A 25972-nucleotide genomic window follows, 5' to 3' on the forward strand; every position below is an offset into this window, starting at 1 on the left:
GCGGACTGCGTTACCTTGGGCTTCCACGGCGGATTGCTTCTGGGCTATGGCTTTGCGTAGGGATTCGGCCATGGATGAAGAAGAAGAAGAAAATGGTGAAACTGAGATCTACGCAAAGAGAAGAAAAAGAGAGGCAGAGTTACGACCTCGAACAAAGAAAAGTAACATGATAACAAAACCAAAATCGAGAGCAATTTCTGTGGGGATATGGAGACGAGATATCTTCTCCAGAAAATTGATTTTTTTTATTTAATTTCCTAGTGATGTTAATTGGGAAAAATATTGTTTAAAATTATAATTTTTAAATTTGTATAAATAAATTTAAAAAACATCTGCAAGACTGGGTTTACATATATGATCTATTCAGGGATCTCTAAGAGCCTTGGTGAAAACATCTGCAAGTTGATCACTGGAATTGACAAATGCTGTCTCGATCTCGCTTGACTGAATCTTCTCTCTAACAAAGTGACAGTCAATTTCTATATGTTTAGTCCTCTCATGAAAGACTGGGTTAGAGGATATGTGCAATGCGGCTTGATTGTCACAAATAAGTTTCATGGGCCGTTGTTCACAGAGATGTAATTCCTTAAGCAATTGCTTAAGCCAGATGAGCTCACAGGTCGCATTTCCCATGGCCCGATATTCTGCCTCTGCACTTGATCTGGCAACCACAGTTTGCTTCTTACTCTTCCAAGAGATCAAATTTCCTCCGAGGAGAACACAATACCCGGAGGTGGATCGTCTGTCTGAAGGAGAACCTGCCCAGTCAGCATCTGAATAGCTAGAAACTTCTGCACTCCCCTTATTAGTGTATAATAAACCTCTTCCTGGTGCTTTTTTGATATATCGAAGAATCCTGATAACTGCATCCCAATGAGAGTCACAAGGAGAGTCAAGGAATTGACTTGCCACACTAACTGAAAAAGAGATGTCTGGTCTTGTCACAGTAAGATAGTTCAACTTTCCAACTAGTCGGCGGTAACGACCAGGGTCTGCCAATGGCTCCCCCTGTCCAGGCAATAACTTAATATTAGGATCCATAGGTGTATCAATGGGTTTACATCCCAACATACCAGTCTCATCTAAAATATCCAGTGCATATTTCCTCTGACAAATGGAAATGCCCTTCCTAGACTGTGCTATTTCGATTCCTAAGAAATATCGAAGTCTGCCAAGATCTTTGGTCTGAAACTGATTGAATAAGTACTTCTTTAACTGATCAATCCCAGCTTGATCACTGCCAGTAATAATGATGTCATCAACATAGACCAGGAGATAGATGCACTGGCCAGAAGAGCTATGCTGATAGAAGACAGAATGATCCGCTTGACTTCGGGTTAAACCGAAGGATTGAACAGCGGAACTGAAGCGACTAAACCAGGCCCGAGGAGACTGCTTCAGGCCATATAAAGATTTACGAAGCTTGCATACCATGCCAGAACTCTCCCCCTGAGCAACAAAACCTGGTGGTTGCTCCATATATACTTCATCTTGCAAGTCACCATGTAAGAATGCATTTTTGATATCAAGTTATAGAAGAGGTCATTGATGAATGGCAGCAAGTGCAAGATATAGGCGAACAGATGCCATCTTGGAAACAGGAGAAAAAGTATCCCCATAGTCAAGACCAAATATCTGAGTGTATCCCTTGGCCACCAAACGAGCTTTGAGGCGATCAATAGTGCCATCAGGACCAACTTTGACAGTGAATACCCATCGACAACCGACAACTGACTTTCCAGGAGTAGCATGAACAAGATCCCATGTGCCATTGGAGTGAAGTGCTTGCATTTCATCAATCATTGCTTGACGCCAACCCGGATGAGAGAGTGCTTCACCTGTGGTTTTAGGAATAGAAATAGACGAAATACTAGAAACAAAAGTAAAATGTGGTGAAGAAAGTCTGTCATAACTCAAGAAACTATAAAGTGGATGAGGGTTACGAGTGGATCGAATACCTTTGCGAAGGGCAATGAGAGTAGTCTCTGATGGAGGATCCGGAGGGGAAGAGTCGACAGCAGCTGGCGGTGAGTCAATAAGGGTCAAATCTGCTGGAGGCGCAGGCTGACGACGCTGATAGGTGAGAAAAGGACGGTCCTCAGGGATGGAGTCAAGGGGTTGCTCCCCTGGGATAGAGTCTCCTGCAACTGGTAAAGACAAATCAAGACAAGGAACAGGAAGAACTTGATCAACTTGTGTTATCTGAGATGGGATAGAATGGAAAGGTTGTTGATCAAGGAAAGTGATATCAGTCGAGACAATATAATGCTTGAGATCAGGAGAGTAGCAACGATACCCTTTTTGAAAACGAGTATATCCAAGAAAAATACACTTGAAGGCTTTGGATGTTAATTTATCTTTTCCTGGAGTAAGATCATGAACAAAGCAGGTACATCCAAATACATGTGGAGGTAGAGGATAGGAAGGTGCTCCTGAAAATAAAACACTATGAGGAACTTCGTTATTGAGCACGGAAGAGGGCATGCGATTGATGAGAAAGCAAGAGGTGAGTATAGCATCTGCCCAAAAACGAAGTGGAACATTCATATGAATTAGTAGGGTACGAGCAGTTTCAACCAGATGTCGATTCTTACGTTCGGCCACTCCATTTTGTTGTGGAGTGTGTGGACAAGTGGTCTAGTGTAACGTCCCACGTTTCTCCAAAAAATTAGAAAACTCAAGAGACACATATTCTTTTGCATTATCACTGCGCAAAATTTGAATAGAAGCACCAAATTGAGTATTTATCTCAGCACAATTTTTGATAAATTGAAAATAATTCAAAACGTTTTTTCATTAAATAAACCCAAGTGCAACGAGAGAAATCATCAATAAAGGTGACAAAATACTGAAAACCCAAAACAGACGTTGTTCGACTCGGACCCCAAATATCAGAATGAACAATAGAAAAAGGAGCATCAACTCTTTTATTGACTCTATTAGCAAAGGAGGAGCGAGTGTGTTTTCCTTGCTGACACGAATGACAGTTTAAAGACTTAAGATTGGATAAAAAGAGAACCATATGCTGAAGCTTGGAGAGGTTTGGATGACCCAGACGGCTGTGAATTAGCTCCGGAGACTCTGTGAGAGAACAGGCTACTGGAGAAGGTGGTGCAATCAGATAATAGAGACCTCGTGACTCAACGCCTGCTCCAATCGTCTTCCCCGTACCCGAATCCTGCATAGAAAAGGATTGTTTAGAGAAGGTAATAGTACATGAAAGAGAATGAATCAACTGGCTAACAGAGATTAAATTAAAAGGAATGCCAGGTATATAATAAACAGAACTCAAAGTTAAAAAAGGGAGTTGGGTTGGCTTTCCCAATTCCACGAGCAGGAGCCTTAGTGCCATCAGCAAGAGTGACAGGGGGTAGGTTATTAGAATAAGAAAGTGAAGTGAAGAGATCTTTATTACCACAAAGATGATGAGTAGCACCTGAGTCTATTATCCAGGGTCCAAGAGATAATTGATAAAAACAAGCAATAGGATTACCAGTGTCTTGAGTAGGATGCTGAGAAGAAACCTTCTTGAGAAGTGCCTCATAGTCGGCACTTGAAAGAGTTACTAATCCAGTTGAAGGTGGCGTAGCATCAGTTTGAGCAAAGTTGGCAGTCGGTGGCTTCAAATGAGGGTACTTCCTATAGCAGCGTTCTTCAAAATGCCCAAGATTCTGGCAATAATTGCAACGAGGCCTCTGTCTGCGGCCACGTCTGCGACCGCATCCCCTGTTCCAATTGGAATCACTGGCCCGAGAAAAGAATGGAGATGGGGTAGTACCGGAGATGATGCCAGTCGTGTTTTTGGACGCATTATTTGAGCCCTCCATCACAAAATAAAAGGAGATGACCAGAAAATAGCAAAGAACTACAAGAAAGCAAGAAATCGCGCAAAAAAGTTGAACAGAAGTATCCAAACAACGGGTTTTTCACTTATATCTTTCAAACGGATGGGACCCACAACGAACAGAGACCAGATCTGGAAAGAGGGTGAGGAGGCGAGCAAGATGGTGGTGGTCCGGCCTGGAACGGTGGCCGGACGGTGGCTCACGCGCCGGAACAGTGGTTCGGCCGCCGGAGACTTCTATCGGCGCGTGGATGCTCCGATCAACACGCGGCTTGGATAGACAGGGTCGCCTGCCTGAGCCGCTTCTGATCGCGTGGTGGTTGGTCGGAAAAGTCGCCGGAAAAGCAGTCTGACGGCGGTGAACAGTGGCGGACGGTGGTTTTGTGGTGGTTTCCGGCGATGAACGGAGGCTGACGATGTTTTTCCTGATGATACGAGGTTGAGGACAAAAAATTTGTGACTAACTAAGGGTTAGGTGTGAAAGGATGGTTGCCGGTATGATGCACGACACGATATGCGGAAGCAGGATTCCCAGAACCCAAGCTCTGGTACCAACTTGAAAAAGATGAATGTATTGTATTGTATTGTGTTGTGTTGCGTATAATGCTGTACAAGAGTCCTCTATTTAAAGAGGTTAAATGACCTAATGGGCTAAGCCCAAATAACCTTCTAGAATAATAAACTAATAATAATAAAACTAATATTATTTCTAACACCAATATAAGCCTCCATTCGAGTATCTAATGATTTGCGCAATTCCATTATTCGAGAAACAATAGAATAAAGTTGTTGTATGTCATTTGTGTAAAAGCTTTTGGCTTCCTCCTACACCTCATAGCAGGTCTCAAAGGGGCATGGGGCCTGTCCTAATGCAAAAAGGGCGACCCATTGCTTATTTGAGTCAAGCATTTTTGGAATAGGCCAGGTCTGTTTGTGAGTGAGAATTAAAGGTGATTGTATTTGCAGTACAAAAATGGCGCCCACTACCTGATGGGGTGCTATTTCATAATCAAAACCGATCAGCGTAGCCTCAAATATTTGACCAAGCAGCGGTTGATGGCAGAGGGGCAACAGAAATGATGGCAAAGCTTGTAGGCTTTGACTTTGAGATCCAATATATGCCGAGAGTAGAAAATTGAGCTGCTGACGCTTTGTCCAGAATGATGGAGTGTAAAGAGATGACTATAGTCTCAAGTTCAGATGTGCAATTAATTTCTGAGGAGATGCTTAAGGATGAGGCCACTCTCGAAATTATGATGGAAGTGCTCTTTAATGCTAAATTTCACCTTGGTTTTCATGTCATGAAGGGCTGCTTCTGGTTTAAGAATAAGCTAATAATTCCCAAGACTTCTGCTCAAATACCAGTAATTTTGCATGAATTCCATCCCTCACCATGGGGAGGCATTCAGGTGAATTATGCATGTATAAAAGGATTGCGGTTGTTTTCTTTTGGAAGGAAATGCGAAAGGATATCGGTGAATTTGTCAGTTCGTGTGGTATTTGTCAACAGCAAAAATATCAAGGATTGGTCCCAGTAAGTCTACTTCAGCCACTTCCAGCAAAAACAGTGATTGTATCTCGGTGGATATTGTGTAATTCGTTGGTCACATTTTTCATTAACATGAGGTCTATTTCTGTTTCTTTTACCAAGAAAAAAGAACAGTCTGTGACCAAGAGAGGTATTTGAGAGAAAATTTTTAATTGATAAATCTTTTAATTTATTCATTTTTCTTGCTATAAGATCATAGTTAATTGCTGAATTCGTACCTTCTTTTGGTTTTTTTTTTTCCCGAGTATTTCTTTCCAAATCTTTTTAGCTTATATAACAAGATATTGATCAAATGATACATCTGTAGATTTATAGACTTTCTGTATCCATACCCTTTATCTTTTGATGTTGATTCTTGAACAGAGAAATACCCTAGGAACTTAGTTGCAGGAATCACTATAAAATGAAAAATTGAAGTAGGGACAATTCTCAAGCTTGGATTATGGTAAAGAAATTATTTAAGATTATTCTATCCTTCTTGTTTTCTGTTTCAGGAAGAGCTGGATGACTTTGCCATTAAGTTCCCAAATCGATTCAAAGTTTATTATGTTCTAAATCAGGTAGTCGAAACTCTTCTTAACTTCTAGCCCCGTTTCATTATATTAGTTTTTCAGTAACAGAAAAGAAAAGAGCATGATGAACGAAAAACTGTATATTCCATTAACATGCAAAAGCAGAAATTACAAGTAGTTATATGAAAGAAAAGGCCAAATAGAAAGGTGCAATATCAGCACCATCTGCACACACTAAAAATACACCTCAGCTTCTAGAAACGGTTACAACAGAAAAAGGAATAAAACTGAAAATATAAGAATATAAAATATACTAATAGGCCCCCTCAAGATGGAGAGTGTATATTCAGAACTCCCATCTTGGATACTAGTGCTGAAAACTTAGAAGGAAGCAGAGGTTTAGTAAGAAGATCCGCAAGTTGCTATGCTCACGAACAAGATGGCAATCTATTTCTATATGTTTTGTGCATTCGTGAAAAACAGGATTGGCAACAAGATGGAGAGCAGACTGATTGTCACAAAAGAGATGAGCAGGACTAGAATGTAAAACCTTAAGATCTTTAAAAAGAGAAAACAGCCAGAGCAATTGACATGTAACATGAGCCATGGACCTATACACAACCTCAGTGGATGACTTGGAAACGGTGCTCTGTTTCTTGGACTTCCAAGAGATAATAGAATCTCCAATGAAGACACAGAAGCCAGAAATTGAACGACGGCTATCAACACAAGAGGCCCAATCAGAGTCGCAGAAAGAGTTAAGTTGAACAGTAGAAGAAGAAGAAAAGAAAATGCCTTGACCAACAGTGTGCTTGATATAACCAAGTAATTTGTGAGCAACTTGAAGATGTGGAACCCATGGAGTAGCCATGAATTGGCTGAGAAAATTAACACTGTAACATATATCTGGCTGAGTAATCGTCAAGTATATTAATCGACGGTACACAGAAGGATCAGGAAGAAGATCTCCCCCAGGTGCAGAAAGCTTAAGTCCAACTTCAAAAGGAGTATTGCATGGTTTGCAACCAGAAAGACCAGAATCCTTAAGAATTTCCAAGCCATAATGATGTTGGCAAACAGAGATACCTTTGGCAGAACGAGCTACCTCAAGTCCAAGGAAATATTTTAAGGAACCAAGATTCTGTAACTTGAATTTGCTGTGAAGCTCATCAGTGAGGAACTTTACTTCATGAGAATTGTTAGATGCAATGATAATATCATCAACATATACTAAAATAGCAATGAAACTCCAGAAGAGCGCACAAAAAGTGAATGATCAGATTGTGATTGAGCAAAACCAAATAAGGACAATGTGTTAGAAAACTTTGCAAACCATTGTCTTGAGGCCTGTCGAAGACCATACAATGACGTATGGAGACGACAGACAGCATTAGGAGGAAGAGAAGTCTGACTAGAAGAGTAGCCAGGAGGTAGATGCATATATACCTATTCAAAAAGCTCCCCGTGAAGAAAAGCGTTATTAACGTCAAGTTGCACAAGAGACCAATTGTTGATTGCAGCAAGTGCAAGAAGGACCCATACAGTTGTAAGCTTCGCGACAGGGGGAAGGTCTCTAAAAAATCAATGCCCTCCTGTTGAGTAAATCCCTTGGCCAATAAACGAGCCTTATACTGCTCTAGGGAACCATCTGATTGATATTTAATCTTGTAGACCCATCTACAACCCACAGCTTGCTTGCCAGGGGGAAGAGAAACAATAGATCATGTTTTGTTAAGCTCAAGTGCTGAAAGCTCATCTTGCATTGCAGCTTGCCATTCCGGTAATTGTGATGCAGCAGAAAAAGAGGTGGGTTCATAATGGGATGAAACAGAATTTATAAAAGCTGCATAAGAAGGGGAAAGACGATGGTAGGAGAGGCAATTAAAGAGAGGGTGAAGGGTGGAAGAAGAACAAATGTAATCATCAAGATGGGAAGGAGGGTGACGAGTCCGTGAAGGACGAGAAGGGATAGATGGGTCAGAGGTAACAGGCTGAGAAATAGTGGCAACAACTAAGGAAGAAGGAGTAGGTAAGGTGGAAAATTCAGTATGTAGGGAAGAGGAGGAAGAATGTAAGGCAAAAGGGAAAATGTTTTCAAAAAGCACATCATCACGCGAGATGAAGATACGTTTGGATTCCAAATCAAGGAGTTTGTAACCTTTGAAGCCAGGTGGGTACCCTATAAACACAGCAAGTAAGGCCCGAGGAGAAAAATTATGACGATTTTTGGAAAGTGTTGAGCTATAGCAAAGGCAACCAAAGTTACGAAGATGAGTATAGGTTGGAGGTTGGAGGTTTATGACATAGAAGTTCAAAAGGAAATTTGGAAGAAAGAAGGGGAGATGGGGTACGATTAATGAGATAAACCGCAGTGAGTATACAATCCTGCCAATATTGCAAAGGAATATGAGATTGAAATTGGAGGGCACGTGCACATTGAGAAGGTGCTGGTGCTTGCGTTCTACAACAAAATTCTACTGAGGGCGATCAACACAGGAATGGAAGACCTGAATGCCTTTAGAGGAGAAAAAAGAGGACAATTGGAACTCAGGGGCATTATCACAGCGGAGAGACTTAATAGGTAAAGAACATTGAGTGTGAACAAGATTATAAAAAGAAGGAAAAACAGAAGAGAAATCAGATTTTTTATGCAAAAAGTAAGTCCATGTGAATTGTGTAGCATCATCTACAATAGTGAGAAAATAGCGAGAGCCCTCTACAGAAATTGTATGAAAAGGACCCCAGATATCACAATGTACAAGATCAAAAGGGGATGCAGATAATTTGGGATTTAAAATAAAAGGGAGACGTTTTTGTTTTGCAAGGGGACACACAGAACAATGATGCTCAGTATTCAAATCATCAGAAAAACCCAGCAAACATTTCATTGAATTTAGAACCGAAACAAAAAGATGCCCTAATCTAGAATGCTAGAGAGAAAGATCTTTTACAGTTAATGAAAAACATAGGGGATGAGGAACATTATCTGCAGGGAAAACATTATCTTCACGAACAGACGAAAAAGACTCATTGAGCCCAATAAGAAACTGTAAAACATGATCCTGCTTCCTACCGGTCCCAATTTCATGGAGAGCACCACAAGTGCAAGAAGGAAGGGGGAGGTAGTCCGGTAATTCGTCCCAAAGAGAGTTCACCTTTGTATAGGAAGCATTAACATCAAGAGAGTCTTGATATAGGGAAGAAATGCGTTGTTTAAACTGGAAAATGCGAGGACCATTAGCCTGAGAATATCGCATCTTCAAATCAGCCCAAACCTCATAACCAGTAGAAAGATAGAGAAGGCTATCGACAATCTCTTTAGTAACAGAGTTCAATACCCTAAGAGAGCGGGAGACTAAAACCAAGCCAGGATGATCTCCATTTTGCAAAAATAGGGACTGGAAGAATCGTCCATGGAATAAGAGGAACCAGAGGAATTATCCGCTAGTGGTGGGCGGTTGGCGTTGTTACCACGAGCCATAGAAGAGGGCTCGGGTTCAGGAAGAGGATTTCACTGATACCATATTAGTTTTTCAGTAATAGAGAAGAAAAGAGCATGATGAAGGAAAAACTGTATATTCGATTAACATGCAAAAGCAGAAATTACAAGTAGTTATATGAAAGAAAAGGCCAAATAGTGGCGTAACATAAAGGTGCAATATCAGCACCATCAGCACACACTAAAAATACACCTCAGCTTCTAGAAACGGTTACAACAGAAAAAGGAATAAAACTAAAAATATAAGAATATAAAATAATCTAATACATTAAATTATTCTCTTTTTTTTTTTTTCCGTTACAACGATTGGGGATTGCAATTTAGATCAGAGAAAACGGAGAGCAAGGTATGGTGTTTTATTGAATAAACAAGGAGCAGTACAAGCAATAACACTTCACAAGGGGACACCCCCTTCACCCTGAGAAGAATTCTGTGTCAAACAGTCAAACATCTCAGCAGTAAAAATTTGGCGATCCCTCCCAAATGAATACCCAATATAGACCCAATTTAGTCCCTGATTCCCTCCTTCCTGCCAAATATAAATAATAAACTAGCAAAATAGAGCACTGCATAGAGAATTTGATAGCTCAGCCTAACTTTCATTTTATCACATTACTGCATATGCAGACCTTCCAAGTATAATGATAATATTATAAATTAAAAAAGTTATTATATGATAATATTATTTTAAAAAATTATCATACAACCTAATATAATGATAATATGATTATATGCATCAGAAAAAAAATTCATAATTGTTGAGAAGTTCAAAAATATTCTTTAAGATTTAATTATTGTTAAATTGCCGACTAAGGCTTTTAATTAGCCTGCTAATACTTTCATCAGTAACCTTAAAATCGATTTTCATAATAGACACAAATCTAAGTTTGGTTGGGCATTTCCAATGACGGTACATAACTATATATATATATATATATATATATATTATTGGAGAAAGTGTTTCTCCTATAAAAGTAGATAAAATTATCTTTTATAACTTTACGACGACGTCATTTGGGATTTAGGAAAAAAAAATGTATGGTATTTTAAAAATTTACTTTCTTTTTATATTATAAAATTTATTAAAATACCTTGCATTTATTCTTTCAAACCAAAAAATGATGTAATTTTATCTCTAATTACAGGAAAAACGTTAATCCCTTTATTATTTGTATATATTAATAAAGGGTTCGTTTTGTCTGCAGTGAATGCAGATAAGTTATCTGCATTACGACGTTGTTTTGGGAGTGAATGTAGATAATTTATCTGCATTCAGTGTAGAAACATTAAAACCATTAATAAAAGAGGAATGTTATACTTACATTAATTGTCTTCCTTGATGCACAATAATGGGCATCAAGGAAAGGTCTATCCCCCATCCTTCTCCCGGTTATTGGAAAAAAAAATAGTGTCTATATTCAAGAATTCTGCAAAAGAGTTTATGGTATAAACTACTTCAACGGTTTTGATATGATTTACCGGGTCAGTAGATTTTTTGAAAATCGGGTGAACCAACCCGGTTGTCACTGGTCCAGAATGCTTTGAATGCATAACCGACCGGACCGGCCACAGTACCAGTTTCCGGGTTGAATTGGCGGTCTAAGCTGGTTCTAGTAACATGGTTAGATATTTTAGTTTTGGATTGGTTTTTATCCTTCATTTTTGTTGTTAAGATAATAATTGATAGGATCTACTAGCATGAAATCTGGCTTTTAAATGTATTCTTATATTGGCTGTGAATATATTTTTATATACTCTGCAGCCACCAGAAGTATGGGACGGCGGTGTTGGGTTCGTATCCAAGGAAATGATCGAAACAAATTGCCCTGCACCAGCACCGGATGTTAAGGTCAATTTTGCACTCCATTATCCAATTTTTTTTTCCCCTTCTCTCCGTGTCACACATTAGGTGACAACTGACAACTGATTAAATATTTTATAGATATTAAGGTGTGGACCACCTCCCATGAACAAGGCTATGGCTGCTCATCTTGAAGCTCTTGGATACAGTCTCCAAATGCAGTTTCAGTTTTAGTTCTTGGATAAGGCTATATTACCTTTTTCTTTTTAAAATATATAGCATTTTTTAGTCCAATGTCAACATTCGGACATTTAATGGTATTTTATTTCCAGATTTAACATAGTAATCCAGGTTACAATTTTACACTTCAGTGTTCGGATTAGAAAGTTTTGATGCCCAATGCTGTATGTAACATTCGAGGATATTCCTCAATTTCGCATATAAACAACCGTCTTCATTGATAAGCTTGAGCTGCTGGCATTGCTTTTCATGTCTAGCTGTAAAACTACAAACTACTATTGACGGCAGCATCATTTCTTGCTGTCCAAATTGATTTTTCTTTTATAAAAAAATAAAAAAAGGGAAAGCCTAACATTTTTCAGTTAAAGTATTGGGAAGCAGCCAGGATATTGAACTAGACAAACAAGGGATTCTAAAAACGTGTATGTGAGGAATAGATGTTGAAACTTCTGGCAGATCTAGAAATCATCGTTATGTTTCGTAATACATTTTTCTGGGATAATTGTCCCGTGCCGTTTCACTTCCAGGATTCATCGTGGTTGATGTCACGATCAATGTACTTAAAATCGAGTTTTTATTTTGAAATGAAAAGGGAATAAAATATTATAAAATATAAAATCATAATAAAAAAACCCAAGTTATGTTACACTCATGTGACACCCAGTCAATCTCACCGTTAAATCGCTTATGTTGATCCAACGGTTATATTTATTTTCATCTTTGTATGGTCATGATTTCCCAAATTTAAAGTGAAAGCATTAAATATGGGAAATTATAACCATACAAAGGTAGAAATAAATATAAAATATTAAATTTGAAAAATCATGACCATACAAAGATGGAAATAAATATAACCGTTGGATCAACATAAGCGATCTAACGGTGAGATTGACTGAGTGTAACATAACTTGGGTGTCACAATATCCTATCCTATAAAAAAATCCTAAAAAAAAAAGGATAGGTTATTTTACTTATCATTTTTCTGCCTACCTTTGCCTACCATTCTTCAATACTGTTAAATCATAATCTCAAGAAGAGAGAGAAAGATAAATGTTAATTAAGATTCTGATCTAACGATGTTGGAGAGTGGTAGACAAAGGTAAGCGAAAAAAATAGTAGGTAAAATAACCTATCTCAAAAAATAATGTGCTTGAAATTTTGATGAAAATATTTTTATATAAAAAGTCATAAAACGTAAAAGTGCACTTTTAAAACTAGTTTTTTTTTGGTAACTGATCCTAATTACCTCTTTGAGGCGAATCAGAACCACTGGTATTCCCACGGGTTCGACTCTTTGAGCCACATATGGAACTAATCCAGCGTTCGGGTGCGAGTCCAAGGATTACAGCACTTTTAAAACTAGTTTTTAACTTCCATGGTTATGACCTCGCATATTCTAGAGCTCATATGTAGCATTATGGATAATTGAAGAAATAAGTGGTGGGAAAGACAAAAGGGAAAGAGAGAGAAATTTAGAGAGAGATTGGATTATAACATTTTTCTTCCTTTTTTTATTTTGTCATCGATGTAAAATATTTATAGTAATAGATTACAATTTTGAAATTCAGAAATTACATTCAAATTCAAATAAAACTAAATCGTAACTTCTAATAACTATTATTACAATTATAAATGTTCATATCTCTTGCTTTGCCTTTTGTTTCTTTGTGAATTTGGGCCCACTACATTTGTTGGCCCATGGAGAATGACCTTGTCCTCAAGATCTGGCCCAATAATTGATTTGGAATTGTATGAACCTGCACCGTTAAATTAAGAATTTAAATAATTTAATTATGGGTTTAGAAAATAATTCCATAACTGACTTTGGAAAAATATGGAAAGAGCATAATAATTAATATTAAGTCGCTTTTCTGAAGGAAAGTGTAAACACCGAGTATTTCGCGGTATAAATAGATATCGTCGAAGTAATCTGAAAAATAGAAATAAAAATATGAATATTCCAAAAAAATATATTTAGGCTAAGAATATCAAGCTTGGAGTAAAAATAATAAGCAGTGATGACAGAACTAATACAGACAATTTCGCTGTATAAAACTCGTACTGGTGAAGAATCTCGAAAAATTACAAGAAAAATACGATAATTCCTAGAAAAATGTCTAGGCTAAGAACATGAAATTTTTGAGTTAAACGAAGAGCGAAACTCATTAAACTAATACTGTTAATTTAAGTGAATGCACCTATAAATAGCTAATGGCACTAAACCCTAGGTCAGAATTTATAACACCCACGTAGATACACCCTCTCATCCTCTCATTTCTGCCACCATTTGTTCTTCATTAAAGACAAAGCTTATATTCAAGAAAATGCACCAACACTTATTCGTTCTTCACCATTGATCATTCCACCCATGTAAACACCTTGAGTTTGTGAAGTTAGTGAAGATAGTGAGCATGTTGAAAGAGTGTACTTGTTGCCTTGGTGAGTGAGGAGTGTATCCTTGTGTGTTTTGTAGAGTTGGAGTCATTTCAACCTACTTTCAAGCTTCAAGAACCAACTTTTGTGAAGAAAGAACCAACCTTGAAGACCTAAATCCGTGCACATCACTTGACAATGGTAGAGAGTGGAGTCTAAGCCTCTAAAGTCCTCTTCTTTCTCTGTTTTGGTGAGCTCAAGGTATATATCAAACATCCCACTTATGTTTCATGTGAAAAGATTGACCTTTCCTTTGTTCTTCATGATAGAAAACATGATTTAGGTTAAAGGTTGAGTCTTGAAGTTATTTTTGTGTTTAAAATGTGTTGGTATGTTAATTAAATGACTAAACAAATTTGGGGGATCATTGGAGGTCAATTATACCTTAAAAACTCAGTTTTCTGCATTTTTTCGAAGCATTCGAATACTTTTCGAGCAGTATTTGAATACTTCCTGGAAAAATGCAGTAATCAAATACTCCGCGAGACAACAATGACCTAGTTTAGTAAAATTGCAATATCGCAAGCTACAAAGTCCAAATTGAGTGAGATTTGGACCTATGTGAAGATGACATATAGGGCTACAATCTTGTAAAATTTCGTAGCCATTGGATAAGTGGTTTGATTGCTGTGTTAGTTTGAAGTCGCGTCTTAGTTGCTGGAAATTCAGTTTGTTGCAGTCACTTTGCGAAAAATATAACTGGACTTATACAACTCCGATTTAGACATAAAATATTTCATTAGAAAGCTTATGATGTCAAGTTTAACATTGTAAAATATTAGAAGTTTTGGTAAAGATTTGCGATTTCTGTTTTAAAAATGGTAATTACGGTTTGTGCTTGGGGACTTTCGATGAAGCCTACAGTCACAAAATGAAAAAAAAGTACGCCATTTAACTTGAAATTTCAGGATATGAATATTGATGATATTTTTGACATAAAACAGACTTGATTCTGCTGTTTCGTGATCTTTGCACTACTTTCTGGATTTTGTGCTTGACTATACTACTTGACATATAAGTTTTGTGTTCTCAGGGTTAATCCCCATTTGTTCCTCCATTTTTCAAGAGAAGGATGGTATTTTTATATGGTATATATACTTATCTGTTATTTGAGATGATAAAATGATGCACTCTCATATATGTATGTTATGTGGTGTATTACACACAAGATGACTAATACATGAGTGTAGTATGGAGCTGCACAAGACTGTATTCCTTGAGTGTGGGCATAAGGCAAGATCCTTATACTTCTTATGTATGTAGCAGTCGTGTGTAAATCATATCGTTCTCTGGCCAGTAGACTTGTCAGCACACATGCATAAAATATATATATATATATATATATATATATATATATATATAATATATATATATATATATATGTTGCTGCATTATATGGATATTATTACTGTTAAATTATTATTTTTAAATTGTTATACCGAAGTGAGCTTGGGGCGAAGGAGCTCTTCGAGAACCCTTGCTTACTGAGATTTCTGTTTTGAGATCTCACCCCTTCTGAGGCACATATTCAGGTGCAGATATCCATGAGATGGATGCTTCCCAAGGCAAAAGGACGAAGCAGAGTTGATTTATATGCATGCTTTATTTATATTATTTGGACATAATTATTGTATCTGAGATATGACTTTTATATGTATGTTATATTTGTTGTGTGTATGGGGGTTGTCCATGCCTTATTTGATATTTTGTTGGGCATGTATGTTTTGTATATGCCATGATGTGGACGTTGTCATGACTACGTGTGGTAGTTTCATGACTTAGTATTTATTCATGTTATTGAGGCATTTTCTGTTATCGTAGCTTTGCAATTTCATACAGGCGATTATAAAAAAAATCCACTCGGTTAAGTTAATGAGACTCATAATTGATTTAATTAGGTTACGCATTTATTTGAGCTGCGCTTATACTATTTGTATGTTAATACACAGGGTGCACACAGGGTGTCACAGGAATCAAGGTTAGAAACACTGACGTTTGTGATAGAATCAACATTTGGTTGATCTGTGGTCTTGATGTTTGAACTTCAGGTGATCCTCTGAAGCTGTCTTGAGACTAGTCTTTGAAAATGGTTCTATATTTGGTGCAAGTTCAATAATTTTTGACTCTGATAATTGACTTTCTAATAAAGGTGTGTCTTCTTCAGTTCCCTCCATGTACAGTAGTGTTGCCTTTCCTTGACATTTGTGACCGAACACATATCGTTCGTCATAATTATAACGCAATCCTTTTTCCCTACGTGCTTGCATCTCTGTTTGTGTGAGTCGCTTAATGGGAATACCAGGAATAGGAGTTTGGTTTATGGGTGGAGGAAGGGCTAGCAAAGACTGTGATGTTCCTGGATCCCATGGTCTGGGTGGTGTATCCTTTGCAAATTGTTCCTCAAATAATTGTGCAACAGCAAATGCATAATGAAAATTCGGTAGACATTGAGCCATGACAGCACGAAGGATCTGCGATTTTAGTCCAGAGATAAAGGTACTACGGAGCAGATATGGTGTCATTCCAGGTACCCGACTAAAAAGGGCTTCAAATGTCGTCTGATATTCCAACACAGTTCCAGTTTGAATTAGTTTTGTTAATGAACCGGCTGGATCGTCAAACTCTGATGGTCCAAAATGTCGATGTAAAGCAACAATGAAGGAATTCCAATCCCAGATGAGACTGTCACGATCCAATCCTTGAAACCAATAAGATGCTGGTAGATCCAAGTGAAATGAAGCAATTAGTAAGCGATCATCCATAGGAACATGATAATATTGACAGTAGCGATCTACTGTATATAGCCAAAGAGAAGGATCTCCTTTTGGGAAATGAGGATATTCCAAACGTAATTGTCTGAATATGGAGTTATCTGTGGTATGGATAGAACCAGATGAAGTGCCTAGGCCTGAACCCAGAACTCCCAATTGTTGTAGTTGGAGTATTGTTTGTTCATGTGATGTGTCCACCATTTGTTGAATTTCTTGGCGAAAATCAGCAAACAAATGTTCAACCTAGTGACAAACCAAATCAGGTTTTTGTAATTGTTGTTGTTGTTGTTCAATGCCATCCAACTGTTGTTGTAAGTCACGTAGTCGTGTGTTTTCTACCATTGGAGGGTGAGTTCAACTCTCAATGAAAGCACCAATGTAGCATTATGGATGATTGAAGAAATAAATGGAAGGAAATACAAAAAGGAAAGAGAGAGAAATTTAGATAGAGATTGGATTATAACCTTTTTCTTCCTTTTTTATTTTGTCATTGATGTAAAATATTTATAGTAACAGATTGCAATTTTGAAATTCAGAAATTACATTCAAATTCAAATAAAACTAAATCGTAATTTGTAGTAACTATTATTATAGTTATAACTATTCATATCTCTTGCTTTGCCTTTTGTTTCTCTGTGAATTTGGGCCTACTCATGATAGTTAAAATTTCGATTTAAATCTACGTTTTTACAATTTTTTTACGTTAAGATTTTACGTTTTATGATTTTTTATCCTCCTTTCGATTTTAGGTAAAATTCCAATTTTAACTACCATGGGCCTACTACATCATACAGAAGATAGAAAATGGTGTACAAAGCAGTTTAAATAGTAATATTAATAATAACAATAATTTAATGATAATAATAATAAAAATAGGGCATATAGTTTCTTATCTTGAATGGGATAATTTTATTTTATACGCATACAAAAAAGTGGGTAAGACTTACTAAGGAGAAGAGAGAGAAAAGATAAGTGTGTCCCACCCACTTTTTTTAGTGTGCATGAGACAATTTTGTGTCATGTAACATGAGAAACTATATTCGCATAAAAAAATATTAATAACAATATGAATAATAAGTAGGGCTGTAAATGGGTCATATGGCTTTCCAAAGGTCATACAGTCTGACCTACCTTTAGCCTGACTTGTTTTAAAAATAGTATAAGCTTGACATCTTTAGAAATCAAGCTACAAGTCTTTTTTAAAAGGTTTGACCTTTAAGCCTCCTGTAACACCCCATTGTACACTGGTTTGCTAACATCACATATGGTATTAAGCGTAAAGGTAATCAAAGTATTTAACACTGAATTACATATAAATTTTTTTCCTTTCTACACATGAGCTAATTATCATTAACTTATTTTAAACATGATTAACTAGTGTTCACACTCTGTTAATTTATGAGGCATAACTATCCTCAAAACTCATCTCTTTGAAATATCATCATTTATTCATTTAACATTGAACATACTTTACATTTCGTGAAATTGGGACTGGCATACATCACCATAAATTCCCATATTTTTATTATGTTAAATTAAACATCTTTAGTTTTTCAACGGTATATCATAGCCTCAATTGGATCTTTATAACTCAAGATACGTCTATTGCAAGCCAACTGCTTCAAACCGGACTTCCCAAAAATAGGGCAGAGACTTCTAAATTAAACTGGGAATGATCCATATATCTAATGGTCCTAAGACTTTACAATGGTATATCCCTATGGGTTAGCTTCACATAGGTTCAAACCTCACTCGATTTGGAGCCCTATAGCTCAAGTTATGTCCATTTTACTAAATCATGTGTGAGCTGGGAATATGTGATGTTCCCTTATACATGGGTTGTTTCATATACATATAAGTCGTTCCCATGAGTCATTTCCCCTCTGGGTTGTTCCCCCTCTGGGTCGTTCCCACCATATGAACATAAGATGTTATCGTCTGTAACGCCTCGTCTGCAGTCAATTAATTAACATTTATATGATAGTAAACACAACATGCTCAAGTTAATTAATGCAGAAGCTAATTGAATAAATTTTTTCTTTTTCCTAATGTATTGCAAACTTTTTTAACTTCCATGGCCAAAATAAAACGAACAGCATTTCGTCTGTATTTTGGACCACTGAGGATAATTCCCACATGATAATTTCAACCTGATTGACAATGTAATATAATTCAGGAATACCACAACATAGATAAAACATATTGTCCAACCATCCATGGCTTAGGCTATCTCATAATCATACTGTCTCAAAATAAAGTACATGATGTTACTTATATAATTACATTAATAAAAAAAGAGATGCAATTAAATAAGTAATATAGACCTGAGCATGCATCTCTAACAACATACATAGACTATCGACATGACATAGACATCTCCTATGCTCTCAAAAAATACAGGACAAGGCCTCACATAAGGAAACACCGTCTTGTGTGGCACACAAACATACATACATATACATGCAACATATAATAAATCATTTTTAACATACCATATTAAACTACCACTCTCCCTTGGAGTTTGGTGGAACAAACAGGGGATTAACCCCAAGGACCGAAAGTTTACCTGTCAAGCACTGTCCTCCAATGCACTCCTTGTATCCAAGGGGTCATAACCACAATCTTTCACAATATCATAGCCTATTCCAAATACGTGAAGACAATCAGTAGATATATACTAGTATACCACATTCAATTTTCAGGACTACACATACAAGACACCTACACTTGATTTTGTGTCCAATTTATCAAAGTGTTCTAAATGGCAATTTCATAATTTTTCCTCTTACGGGAACCAATCCCAAGCCTATTTAACAAAGGGACCCACCTACAAATCACCTTCCAACTACTTATATCATTTATTATCTCAATATTGATCACTTACCCTTTTTGAAAATTTAGAGAAAAATAGGTTTCTCAATCTAATGGCGCCTCAACTGGATCCTCCTCAATTATTGGGTTTCCTTGCTCAATCCTATACCATAAACATCTCCTTCAAATTCTTATTTTTGGATCGCTATTCATTGGTGACCTAAGATTCATGAAAATTCATGGAAATATGTGTAAAAGGATGGAAACCTACTGACCTTAGAATGCAAGAGGAAGCAAAGCCCAAGCTCCAATGCACTCAAAAACTCCCAAAACTCCATACTTATTCAAATTTTCGAAATGGGGAGGATGAGATATCTCTCAATATAATGACTACCAACTAAAACTAAGCTATGGATTTTGTAGAGGATGAAATTTGACACACTTTAGGCTTTGGAATGGACTGATTTCATCAATCCTAGCTCAAGTTATCAAAGGATGAAGTTTCACTCAAACTCTTTTTTTTCATCTTTGCTCTCTGTCATCGCGTGGAGGATGAAGAAGAATATGAATGCTTTTGATATATTTCACTTACATAGGTTAAGTGAAATTCAACTAGGTAAAGGCTTATCTTTATAATCACCTCCATTTATTACCAAATTTTACCTAATAAATTAGAATATTTTTCTAGTCATGTTTCTATTTTTACTTTTACCCTTTTGATAATTTTTCCTACCCATATTTTTACTCCTTAACTATCATTTTAACTCATTTTTCACCAAAAGTGACTTTATTTCATTTCCTTTTACTTTTCTTATAATTATTCTCCAATATCATGAATAAAATCATTAATTCATAATTAAATCTACAACTACATGTGAGGGTTATTATATCGTCCCATGAACAAAAGTCGTTCCCGTCCCCTACTAGCGAAACAACTCTTCAATTTTGACATTTCAAGATTCTGGAAGCGTTAGTTCTAACCCAAACTGGGAGTGTTCCATTGTCCAGAAATTTTGAATTTTTGAAACTAGAAACTAGACTCCTAGGGCTTTAAAATGATATATAATATGCCTCATTTTGTTAAGTAACGAAGGAGATATGGGCATTTTAAGTCAACCCTACATTTCATAATAAATTTGACAACACTTGGTTGCAATTACTCATGATTGGATACTTTCCTAAGCTCATTTTACACCTACTTGATATAGTATGATAATTCATACATACTATTAGCCTTTCCAAGGCCTTATCCAATTCATCCATCAATAAATTTCATATCCAAAGGCTCAATGCAAATGGATTTACACTTTACAAAACACACATGACTCTCCATGAAGTTTATTGCCATTATCAATTACATTTTCATGTCTTTACATCAAATTGCATCAAATATCCAAATACATCAAAATATCCAATATCATAATTATAAGCTTTTTGCATCATTATACCAATCTCTCAAAAGATGAAGGCTAATCAAAATACATGGAATTATATCATATAATCCAAGTCCAATACACAACCACCAATGTCATGCAAATTACAATATAGTCTTCTTCCACAAGATGTTTATCCAAAACATACAATTCCCCATAACCCTACTCGGGTCTTTTTCCCTGAGACGCTCCAGTACCATCATTAGTACCTGAAATGTGGTCCCTCAAACACGGGGTGGGATAAAATCTCGTAAACCAAGGGTCTTGAAGGGTCACTCCACCCAGTGGTTCACTCAATGTGCATAAATAATAACAAAGGAATAGTAAATCATACATTATACCAGCACAATACATTTTCACATGGAGGTCATAATACCATTCTCATGCCATATCACCAACTCACAGAGGTCATTACCATGCCCACTGTGGAGGTCACACAACTATATCCACTATGGAGATCATTACCATACCTATGCCACATCACCAACTTACAGAGGTCATTACCATACCCACTTGTTAGTATTTGGGTGTCCTAGAGACAATCTTATGATTAAATAAGGACATAGATGTAGACCTTTTTAATATTGTCGCAAATAAATAAAAGCACTCTTTATCTTGTTTCATAATTATGTCTCGATATTAATGTTAATATATTATGAATAACTTGATAAACCCCGTGGAATAAAATAGGTATCTCTTGAGTATCTGTGATGAGATCACAATCACGAGGATTCAAGAATACCGGATGTTTATTCCTAATTTTATGTTCCTAGTCTAGAGATACTGAGAATGGGGTCAGTAGTCTCGGGTAAGACTAGCACGACTTATCTACTTGTATATGGATACAAGGTATAGACCTCATGTGCTACAGATATGGAGATGTCTTAGCTAAAGTCGTGGGTGGACCTATAAGGGTATAGCTCGCACTGAACGGACCCTCAAAGAGACTCTATGAGGAAATCTCACAGATAGTATCATTAGAGTAATCTCTATATATTTGGGTATGTCTTTCCTCAGACCAGAAGTTTTCACTTAGACTGTGTTCTAGAAGGCATGCCTTGATTGTATATCTCGTCTGCCTGAAACATGGAGACTCATAGGTATGCTCTTGGGCTTGTCCTGATAGGGCACAGGGCTAGGGTAATAAGCTGAAGGAATTCGTCAAATCTCTGTGAGAGATTAGGTTATCCTTAAACCGGAGAAATCAGGATGACATTTACAGTGACTCGGAAATCTATGCATAGTAAAAGAGATCATAAGATGATCTGCCTTTAGAGTCAGTAAATAAATTGAAGACTCCCTATTTCATAAAAAGCTAACCCTAAACCGCAAGGGTTGATGCGTTTCCTTACCCTAGGTTTTATGGGAAGGTAACCGAGACGAAGGGACAAACATACGGCAACCAAATATGTTTAATAGGATGATCAAATCATTAATCTAACTAGTTCTGGGGCAACAAAGCATTGTTAGTGCTCTGTGTTGTCATTAGATGGGTTGTGGGCTTATTGGGCCCAAGCCCATTTATGTCAGTGGCTAAGTTGGACCTAATGGGTCACACACAAACACCTAATTGTCTAGATGCTCTAGCATTAAAGGTATTGGGCCTAATAATAGTTATTAGCCCAAGAAGTTGTTTGGAACTCCACCTAAAGGGGTGGAGGGCGCATGGATCATTGTAATGGGCTTGGATAGTCCAAGACATTACTAATTAATTTAATTAGTTAAATTAATTATCAAACATTTAAATTTTGAATTTTGGAATTCGAAATTTGAATTTTGAAATTTTAAATTTTGAATTTGAATTTCGAAATTCGAATTTTGAATTTGAAATTTGAATTTTGAATTTTGAATTTGAATTTTGAATTTTGAATTTTGAAATTTGAAATTTGAACTTTGAATTTGAATTTTGAATTTGAATGTTTGAACATTTGTATTTGAATGTTTGAATGTTTGAATTCCAATATTTGAATTCGAATTTGAATTGCCTATGAAAGGTTGTTTCATAACAAAAGGATAAGATGAGATCTTGTTGGAACAAATCACTAGTATCATGAGAGAATCTTTTGGACATAATCCAAGGCTATATATGGCGCTGATTTGGGCTGTTGGTGAGCAAGATTTGCTCATCAAAATCAGCTCCAGAAGATTCAGTCAGTTGGGAGAAAATCTGAGTGAGTTGATTCAAATTTGAATGCAACTACTCAGATGTATCTGGTCACCTTTTTGGGCTATATGGGGCGCACCATATAGCTGATCTTATGAAGATTTCTGATCAGAATTTTGAATAGGTTTTGAACCAATTCTCAAGAGAATAATCCAGGAGCCTGTTAGCAATTTTTGAAATTAAACAGCTCCACCTCTCTCTCTCCAATCTGGCGCCTAATGATCAGATTTTTGGGAGAAAAATCTGATTGGTATTTTATTTTAAATACTCTCCTCTTATGCGCCTAAGTGTTCAGTTGTTCCTCCAAGGGTTTTTTTTCTGAAAAGCCTAGCCTATTCTCTCTTCTCTCCTGTGCCACTTGTGAAGCTTTCACATTGAGAGCTTCACTCTTTCAAACACTTTCACCTAGCCTCCATCTTCATACATAGAGCGCCTAGCAAGCCTCTTTGTGGTGATCATCTGGTGGCTTCACAAGAAGGAGTTCTTGCACCTAGACGAGTGGGTGGTGTGGATCAACGTTAGAGGGTCTGAACCCTTCAGACCTGCCTTGATCATCTGGTGATTTCACGAACAAGGTAACATCATGCTTTCCTAAAGCATGATCTTGATGTGCATGTATATTCCGCAAAGAAAAAATTTTGTTTTTCCCTCTTGCATGCATCGGCCTTCAAGGCCATTTCGAACTTTCACCACTATGCAGGTCATTACCATTCCCATGGAAGGTTCTAATCACAATTATCTACTGGTTAGAGAGCATTAATACACATAGTATACCATACATATAGATATCATATTCAACCAATGCATGAGCACTCTATTACAACTATTATCATAAATCTTATCATCCAACCATTCCTCCTAATGGAGCATGGTGGAACACACAAGTGGATTAACCCCATGACCAGAAGTTTACCTCTAGTAGAATTCTGTTCCAAGCTCTTCTTTAGCTCAAATGAACATAATCACCAACTTTCACACAAGAGCAACCTATGACAAATGTGTAAAGGTGATCAACAATTCATACAACATATGAAACATCAAGCTATTGGCTAGAAATTTCTTATATTCTCATAAAACACAACTTACCCTCTTTGGTAAAATTTCAAGAATCTTGGTCTTGAACAAAAGTTGATTCCAATGGGTGTCCCTATACCATAATGTCATTAGAATCAACTTTATAACGTGAAACAACACCAAACAACCATCATTATCCATCCAAAATCACTATTTATGCTGTTACTATTCATCCAAAACCTAGCATTCTCATTTCTCCATAAAAATCTGAAAAGAGTTGGATTTACTTAGCACCAATCACCTAAGAATGGAAGGAGGAAGGTTCTTCAATCTTCCATGAGCTCTAAACCACTCAAAACCCCAGAAACTTTCGTAACTTTGAGGGGAAGAGATCTCTCTTTACAATTCTTCCTACACAAAAATAAGGGTTGATCTTGGTTCCTCTCAAAATTCTAAGCAAGTTTGACTTTGGAATCACTCAATTTTGTCAAGTGCTATGTAGCACCGATACGACACGCGACACGTGACACGACACGACACTCCAACACGTCAATCCTAAAAAATTATGAATTTCGATACGTTGGGACACGTTTTAATATTAAATAATATTTTTAATTTATATAATGTATATTTCATTTAAGATTTAATAATTTAACAAAAAAATGAAACTAAATTAATAATACCCATCAACATATTATAAAGATGGAAGCTTTAATAAAAAATAAGAACTGAGATGAGAGAGAGATATAATATCAGATAGAGAGATCAAATCATATTAGAGAAAGATCAGAGAGAATGAGATACAACAAGAGCATAATAGGAATTCACAACAATGAATGATTCTGAGATGATATCTTATCTACTTAAGGAGAAAAAAGACAAAAAAAATAAAATTGATATGATCAGGTGGAAGCTTTATTAATATATTTTTATTTTTTAAAAAAATAATTTTTTTAAAAAAAAGTTTAAAAAATAAAATAAAAAAAATTACGAAAATGCCATTTGACCATGTCGGACACGGTCAAATTCGCGTGTCGGAATGGTCAACGTGTCGGAAAAAGTTGACCGCGTGTCCGACACCGTATCGGAGCGTGTCGGACACGACTCTTCCTGTTTTTACAAGTGTCCGTGCTTCCTTGGTCAAGTGTAGCTCAAGATATGGTGATTTCAAGTTTTTCTCTCTTTCTCCCACGGCTTCCACGAAAATGAGGAAAAAGAGCATTGTTGGTGTCTTATATGTTTAGTGACCTAATGACCATACTTTATTCACTTAAGCTTAGTTGACTAAAGTCAACAACTCATTAAATGACTATTTACTCATTTAGCCCTTTGTCATAAATCTTATTTTAATTCATGATCTAATCATCAAATCATAATTTTAACATTCACAAAGTGAGTTAATAATTACTCCCAACATTATTTGTAGGTTTGCGGTAACTTTCGCAAAACTGTATTTTTACCCAAAAACCTCACTATTTATACTTTTCTCCCAAAAGTGACTTTATGACATTCTCAACCTAAGAATATCGTTCCTCCTTCGGAAACAACCCTCTGAACGCTGTCCCTTACTTTGGGAACAACTTACCGAACGTCGTTCCCACTCCAGGAACAACCTGCTGAATGTCGTTCCCATTCCGGAACAACTTGTTGAATAATTAGATTTCTTATTTAATTAATCTCTCTTAATTATGAAAAATTCCTAATTATTCAATTTAATGGTGCGGGAGGCTCAATCTGTATTTTTTAATAAATAATATTTTAATATTTTTAATATAATAATATTTTGAGTTGTTGTGTGATTTCAATTATTGTATTATTTTAATTTTCCATCAACTTAAATATACAAAATAAATAAAATAATCACAACTTATATTTTACATAGTGCAATATGCCTTTTTAAA

The 25972-nt window shown here is 36.5% G+C and overlaps 1 protein-coding gene across 1 annotated transcript in view; it reads left to right on the forward strand.

Moving 5' to 3' along the window:
* The window catches only part of LOC133292371 (NADH--cytochrome b5 reductase 1-like), a 36155-nt gene extending 24591 nt beyond the window's left edge, over window positions 1-11564 (forward strand). The window contains exons 7-9 of the mRNA XM_061490777.1: window positions 5888-5953; window positions 11167-11253; window positions 11347-11564. Coding sequence (XP_061346761.1) covers window positions 5888-5953; window positions 11167-11253; window positions 11347-11439 — 246 coding nt within the window. The 3' untranslated portion in view covers window positions 11440-11564. The remainder of the gene's footprint in view (window positions 1-5887; window positions 5954-11166; window positions 11254-11346) is intronic.
* Window positions 11565-25972: the final 14408 nt, after the last annotated feature.

Source organism: Gastrolobium bilobum, unplaced genomic scaffold, assembly GCF_033153095.1.
Source record: "Gastrolobium bilobum isolate Gb01-03AN ecotype WA unplaced genomic scaffold, APGP_CSIRO_Gbil_v1 utg2134, whole genome shotgun sequence".
NCBI lineage: Eukaryota > Viridiplantae > Streptophyta > Magnoliopsida > Fabales > Fabaceae > Gastrolobium > Gastrolobium bilobum.